Source organism: Erigeron canadensis, chromosome 5 (genome assembly GCF_010389155.1).
Source record: "Erigeron canadensis isolate Cc75 chromosome 5, C_canadensis_v1, whole genome shotgun sequence".
Classification (NCBI taxonomy): Eukaryota; Viridiplantae; Streptophyta; class Magnoliopsida; order Asterales; family Asteraceae; genus Erigeron; species Erigeron canadensis.
Window position 1 is genome coordinate 42,726,254 of NC_057765.1, and position 7,871 is coordinate 42,734,124.

Sequence of the window (7,871 nt, forward strand, 5' to 3'; positions counted from 1 at the left end):
TTGAATTTTCGTATAAAAAAAATATAAATTTTAATGTACCAAAATAACTTATATTGACATTAACAAAACCACCCTTTGAATTTTCGCATAAAAAAATATAAATTTTAATGCACCCAAATAACTTATATTAACTTAACAAAACCCTATTTTTAATTAAAAAGACGGACTATATTTGTCATCCGATTATCACATAATAACTATGGGGAAAGGTTAGGTAAAGAATGCAGTACTTATCTTAGGTAAAGTAGGGGGATTATGTAAAATTCAGGAAGAGGTTATGTAAAATTTAGGGGGTCTATGTATGTTTATCAAATTCAAAAGTTTAATTTGTAACTTTTTTTAAAGTAACAGTATCTAAGATTAGGTAAAGTCTGCAGTACGGATCATTTTCCCAATAACTATATTAAAAAATAGATGAAGATAATCAATCATATAACAAAACATATACTCCCTCCGTCCCAATTTAAATGTCACGTTGACTAACTTTGACCGTAAATAACTTTGTTTGTGTCATGTAACACTTGATATAAAATATATGAATGAATTGAGTTTTTAATGTACTTTTCGTTCATATAAGTATCATCAACTACTATATAGTACAAACAAAGTTATTTACGGTCAAAGTTAGTCAACGTGACATTTAAATTGGGACGGAGGGAGTAATACACTATATAAACATTGTGTAAAAATAACGATGAATGATATAATATGGTCTTAAAAGGTAATGTGTGATATAAGTTGATTGTCTATTTATTCTGGACGAAAATGTTGCTATAGATATAGATATGGTCTTAAAAAAATGGAAAATGATAATGACAGCCCTAAGGGCTGTTACTAACAACTTATTATATGCTTAAAAACTTGTACATTATATATTAAATACTGGCCCCCTGATTTTCCTACAGCAAGGTACAAAATTTTATACACCCAATTAATTTTTACTGACTACCCTAAGGGCTGTCATTAACAAAACCCTAAAAAAATAATGTGTTAGGAAATAATTGATTTGGAAATCATTTTGGAAATGTAATAATGGGAGTGTAACTAAATACCAGTAGTTATTATTATCATTTATTATTGCGCTCAAAATTACTGTATTAATAATTATTAGTTGTGTAATGTTTAGCAAGTTTGATTATGGATCGGCCAAAGTTATTATTGTAGTAATTATAAAGACTAACCTATACAAGTGCGTAGCACATTATGAAAACCCTCATCTCCTGTAATTATAAAGATAACCTATCATTTATTATTGTAGCTACTCATTATTTTCCTTCTCATGTGGGTCTCTCTATATATGGGATATTTTAGAATTTTGTAAACATCAAAGTAAAATACAGAGCTAGCATATCAACATAACCGACAACTTCCGAATGCAAACACACAATCTGGATACCAACCAAAAACATGAGTAGAATAAGATGTTAACTTTACATATACATGATACATCAGATTTATATATGCCAACTAAATATTCCAAGACAACCAAGGAGACTACAGAAAACCTGTGGGGCACATAACAGAAAGTACAATTGGTTTCTACCCATAAAGTGAACATCTTTTCTTACAGGAACTCAAGGGTTACGAAACTAACAAAGATTCTTATAGCATAAAGAGCTTTCTGTGCACATGCTCTCCAATTGAGACTGCCTCTGTATGTGTATGCGTATGACCCTCATGATCATGGAAGATAAGTGTCAAGATTCCAACTAAACAAAGCACAGATCCTACAAGAAGCTTGTCATAACGTTCCATCCAGTGAAACTTGAGCTGACTAGCACCATAGAACGATAGAGCAACCAATGAAGTCATCACAGCTACGGTGCTGCAAATCCAAAAAACAGATGTCATTTATCCATTTTGTCAAAGCAAAATAGCTATATATATGTCAGTACCAGGGCCATCCTTTTAAAAGAAGACAAACAAGAATCAGGAATCCTAATTCAGAAATGTTCTGATTCTTGTTTGTCTACTTAATTAGCACTGGCTGTAAAAATGATGCACGCATCTAGTGATGCAATGTAAAAATGTTCACGACAATTTAATTCCCACATTCAGCAACTTTCATTGCTTTGGATTTCAAATCACTGCAGAAATCTCAAACACAATTGGGCTGTATGGATTGCTAAACCCTTAAGAAAAAATACTAAATTTAGCTCTCGGACAATTTGGTTGTATTTATACATAACTTAACTTTCTTTATGGACTCTTGCTCTTGAGATTCTTTATTTGTATTAATACTTTTCTTGCTCTCTGCCTTAATCTTGGCTTATAGCTTTTTTCCACAAAATTTCAGCAGTTCCAAAAAAGTTATATTGACAATTGAACAAGTATAAACTAAAATCACTGTCAGAAAGTCGTTCGTTTGCAGCAAACACTCCTAGTAGCACGTCTTTGTCATCTTGGCCCCACCGTCAATTTACCTCATTTAAGCAAAAATTAATCTATCAGTTCATTGCCCCAAGATTTCTTCTTATGGGAAATGACACATTTCTTATGACGAATACCCTTCCCATTGACCCACCAACATTATAATAATACCCTTTCATGTTACCCTTATCAGTCATGCCAATCAAGTCAAAGGGATTTTGGGAAGTTCTTAAAAACTAGAGTGGCAAAACATACAGGTAGATTAACGGGCCAAAATGTACATGGGTAACTGACACCCTTTTACAACAAGTATGTAATACGGTGGGCTGAATAGTTTTTCCTTTTTATTTAACTTTCTAACAGTTAATGTGGTAAATATAATTATAATTACTCTATTATTAAACAAATGGTCTATTTTTTACAAATAAAATAAATTAAGAGATTGCATACATTTAGAACCATTTTCGGAAATGTTTGACATCTTTCTTTTACTAGTTTGACCAATTTTCATCAAACCACAACCCAAACTGACAGGTTTTCATATATACGGGCTAAAATTCGCATATCTATATAAAGAAGTGCAGCCCTAATTCAACTTTTATAAATAAAACCAGTATAACTATCATATATAGATGAGATTTTGTGTCCAGCCATCAAGGCTAAGAAAAGTACTAAAATTACCTGAATAACAACACTATGATAGCAAGTACCATCATTGAGGAGGAATTCCCAACAGCAAGAAACACTGGAAGTGTGGTTGCACAAGGAGACAATGCAGGAACGAGGACAAGTCCAGCAACTGCCATCTTTTCCATGGGTTGATTGTGGGCGTGAGTATGACCACCCTTTCCACACATAAACAATAATATGTAGCTACCACCAAGTACAACGAGTAGCAGTGATGCAAGTTTGTGCACGGTTTCTTCACCCGCAATGGTGTTTGATATGGTGATTGCAGTAATGCCTAGGAGCGATGTAGATAAGACGTGCAAGACAGCACCAAAAGCAGCTGTCAAGCAGCATAGTAAATCTAGAATAAGTATACCCTGTGGCATATAATACAACTAACTCTTAAACAATTCACAATTTGGACTGTCCTGTAAACAGATGCTCTATTTATGTGAAGTATTCAAGCGGAACTTACTTTTTGAGCTCACCATATTTGATTACCAAAAAAGACCATATAGTGAACGATATTCCCCACTTTTGGACATATTTCATAAACTACGTTGGTGATCAAATATGTATAACGTTGATGGTTCATACTTCATAAGAGTATATTCTTCATCATACCTCTAATTATACAAGACACAATAACGCAAGAAACTATACATGTTAACTTTATTAACGCTTGACTGATTTTCAATCTAAAACAGCTAATCTAGTTTTCAAAAAGGGGATGTTTCCACATTATTTGATAATACATGCTTATAGCTCAATGAGATAAGCTGCTTTGTCTAGTTAACTTTAAAGTTGCAGGGAAGGGTGACCCATCTATGATACATGGGCTTGATTCAACGACAACACAAATACCAACTGGCAAAAATAAGCAGTAATGCTAAGAAAAAACAAGTTACTTGTATTCGTTCATTATGCACGATTGAGTATTCTAGTTTATATATGCAGACAACCGAAAAAGAATGCATGAAAAGGGTGTCTCATTTCACCCTGAACCACCATCGAATGCCCACAAAACTGTAAGAGCTGTTTTGTTACAGAAAAAGAATATATGAAGCTAGATATGTGCCCTTTGGTGACTATGGAATCTTCTAGGTAAGAAAGAGTTTGTTTGTAAGATCTCTTTGGGCATCTACCATCAGAAGATAAAGCAGAAGCTTTTTTCTCTTTTTGATGAAACAGTCACACTCGATTCATCACAAAGTCTAATGATCTGACATCACGAAACATACCACTGGTACATGGACAAATTTATGGAGATCAACATGCGTTGTTAACTATATCTAAACTCATCGTATCTTGTAAATCTCTAGACTGAAGGTGATTCATATAGACTCTTGGAAAAAAATGGCATAATTTCGGTACTAAAAGTCCTCCAAAATCACAGGTTCCAAAATTTTCCAATGGATATGATTATCAATAGAAAGAATAAGATCATCCTCTAACATCTAAGATCCCTTGCCTCCAAATATTTCAGGTAGGAGACCCCCAGAAAATGAAATAGATAATATTTTCCATAGATTCAATTAAAAACGGCCTAATTGTACCAGACTGTACACACAGAGATAACATTTTCTAACAATATCTCACTTAAGATCTGAACCATGCGATATATATCTGATCAAACTTCGAAGCAATAACATTGGGGTATTAAGTCTTAAATCAAGAAGGAATGCTTTTTGTTGTTCCACATGTCCCCGCCCATACCCATCTGAAAAGGGGACTTAAAATTGATGCAAATGAGTGAAATGACCTTGATTAAGTCGATGCACCTGCTCTTACACTTTGACGCAATTGACTCTGCTCTTTGATGCCCTTGACGCACTGTGCATCAAAGAGTAAGTCAGCTACGTCAAAGTGTTAGGTGCATCAAGGTACCCTTTTTGGCGGACAAAGGCGGGAAACGTGGACACACCAAATCACTTCCTACATTTCCTACCTGAGGCCCGCTTCACACCAAAAGTCAACCCTATATACACACCATTGTCATAGCATACACAAAACAAACCATTTAACCATCCAACACCAAACCATTTTATCAACTTTACCTTCTCACATCAAATGCACTACTTTTCTACTTAAACATTTAACATAATCCATAAAATAAAGTAATCTTTAATTCTTTATATACATAATCCATAACTCTTACCCCCACTTTCTTCGCAATATCTAACAAAACTTGAATCTACTAACACACCCGCATAACACACACTAACTTTTCTTTGAAAAAAATCAAAACTTTAACAAAAAAAAAAAATTGAAAAAAGAAAAGGATAAGAACGTACTGACTAAAAGGGTACGAGAAAGTGTCCATTTTTGAGCACGGCCAACAATGGAGAAAGGAAGCCAATGAGTTGGAATGAAGGAATGTAATAAAGATACAGTTGCTATGCCACCGATTGTTGATAGATCTTCTGCGCTAAATCCTCCGCTCTCCATTCTTTTTTGGTTATGATTTTGTTTTTTTTTTTGCTGTCAAGTATTTGGCAGCAATTTCATGGAGATCTGGAAAAAAAAAATGGAATTAGTTTCTCTTTAGCTTAGAAAAGTATGAAATATGGTGAGGGTTTTATTGGCGGGTGCCTGGTTATAGAGGGACTGAAGTTAACAAAAATATGAAAACTTTCTACGACTTCAAGAGTGCATTCTTAGTTTTATTTTGAAGAGATAAAAAAAAAAGGTAAGAAACTTTTAGTTTTTGTATTTTTGAGTTTTGTTTAAAAGAAAAGAAAAAATTGGATGTTTTGATCCTAAAATTTTCTTGCCACTTTTGGCAAAATTTGGAAGGAAAAGTGGTGAAATTATTATTATACCCCTCAAACTTATATAAAGGTTTTAATTATTACAAGGATATAAATGTAAAATTGTATCTTTTTATCTTTTTTGTTTCTTCCCTTCTAACTCAAGAATACATTTAACTATCAACTTTCTTTTCATTTCTTTCAACTCGAGAATGCCTCCTTTTTATGTAATTATCTATCATTTCTTCCCCTATCCAAACTTCTCCTTTCTTTTCTTTTAATAAAAACTCGAGAATGCAGTATAAATTTTTTTATGAATTTTGTCCAGGAAATAAGTAAATTTTGTATGTAAAAATAACTTAATGAGTTGACCAAACCATAATAAAGTAACACAAATGTGTATATATGTTAGGATTTAATTATCAAAATTTACGAGAAACAACATATAAGAAAGAAAATAATTTTTCATGGTAATCAAAAGGAATATGTGTAACATCCCAAACTTTTCAAGATTGACTTATTGACTTGACCGTTAGCCAACGTTAAGTTTCGTCAAGTTTATATGTCTTAATTGGTTTATGTGTGATGAAGGTTCTATATGTGTAAGGCTTTAATGTCTTGTTGAAAGGTATAGTTTAATGCCTTTAGAGGTGCTTAAAGTGTTGGATGTGTTGTAAGTATTCCGAACATGTGTTTTTAGCCTAATATGAGCCAAAAGGAAGTCTAGGGACTAGTTTTAGCATAGGGTGAAACTTAAAAACGGGATTAAAGGTTAAATTTGACCCTAATTACAATCAAAGATCAAATTCTCCATTTTCTTTCTCAAACCCTAGTTGCCCCTTTGGTCTCTTGAGCAATCCTAGTACGTTTATTGCGATTTCGGGTGGATTTATGCTTAATCGATGCACGTATTTGATCCATTAATCATCCTCCAAGGTATAGATCAAAGTATTTGCTGAAAATCAGTCAATTCTATCGATATATTTCGTCCATACCTGGACTTGTTGAGTTTTGATTGATAGAAAACGTTTTTGCTGTTAGATTTGACAATTTCGGGTCATTCGGTGATTGTTATTGCAATCATTTAGTCTAGAGATTTCCTACAGGTATGAAATCATTGTTAATGTTATTTTAATGTTCAAATATGACCAACATAGGGTTCACACCTGGTCTAGAGGCTTGATTTGGATTCGATTATGTTTGTGATTCGATTTAGGTCAAAAAACGGGTGTCAAATCAATTGTCGGATGTGTTTAATGAATCCATGAATCCATATACGATTTCATAGTGTCAAATGATTCATATTTTGGTATATATGAACTGTAGAGGTCGTGGGTATTAGCCATGTATGTTTGATGATCGAAATTGCTTTCAAAACGATAAGGATTTCAAGGCCTGATTCTGTTGTCATATTGCAAAAATCATATCTTCTTGATATGAATGAGAAAAGAGATGAATCTTATATTTTTGAAAAGGTCTATGTGTCCCCTAAATTCGTTATGAACAAAGTTTCCTGTGATTTTGCTCAGAGATATGCGAAAAATGTCGATTTCCAGAAGTGGTCAGGTTCTGGACGAATTCTGCAGACCTGTCTTGCAAACGTCATAAATCATTCATTCGAAACCTTCAAGATTCAAACTTTATATCCCTGGAAAGGTATTTGAATTTCCTTCATTTCATAAGAACTAAGTTTTCTACCATTTGGTCGTCTTGTATGCCAAAAGTAGTCTACAAAACTGAATACAGTCAAAAGACGAAAGTAGTCTACAGAATACGAAAGTAGTCTACAGATGGCGAAAGTAGTCTACAAAAGAGTATAGTAGTCTACAAAGGATTTGAGAAGTCAGAAAGAGACTAGTAGTCTACAAATAGAGGAAGTAGTCAACAAATACTATTATTTGACATATATATATATATATATAGATGTAGGTCGTATAGCCTCGTTTACACTCGTTGATTTGTCCTATGTTTGTTATAGGTAGTCGGGAATACTTGATTGCCCGGTAACTTTAGTTATCGTTTGCGTACGCTTCTACGAGGTAAGATACACTACTTTGACACGCTGAGGGTTCAACATAAACA

At 33.5% G+C, this 7,871-nt stretch overlaps 1 protein-coding gene across 1 annotated transcript; it reads right to left on the minus strand.

Moving 5' to 3' along the window:
• Positions 1-1,393: 1,393 nt before the first annotated feature.
• Positions 1,394-5,588, minus strand: LOC122600415. Its single transcript, XM_043773127.1, has 3 exons — positions 5,334-5,588; positions 3,052-3,379; positions 1,394-1,825 (listed from the first exon to the last, which is right to left on the minus strand). Exons 1-3 carry the CDS (start codon positions 5,485-5,487, stop codon positions 1,603-1,605), a joined length of 705 nt encoding a protein of 234 aa, XP_043629062.1. The 5' UTR covers positions 5,488-5,588; the 3' UTR covers positions 1,394-1,602.
• Between the last annotated feature and the right edge of the window lie 2,283 nt (positions 5,589-7,871).

What these genes read in the sequence shown, in the direction of transcription:
- LOC122600415 (XM_043773127.1), bottom strand. Translation starts at nt 5,487, where the DNA reads ATGGAGAGCGGAGGATTTAGCGCAGAAGATCTATCAACAATCGGTGGC. An exon ending in TTCTCGTACCCTTTTAGTCA is followed by an intron (nt 3,380 to 5,333) that starts GTACGTTCTTAT and finishes GCTGCTTGACAG; the next exon opens with CTGCTTTTGGTGCTGTCTTG. An exon ending in ATCATAGTGTTGTTATTCAG is followed by an intron (nt 1,826 to 3,051) that starts GTAATTTTAGTA and finishes TTGGATTTGCAG; the next exon opens with CACCGTAGCTGTGATGACTT.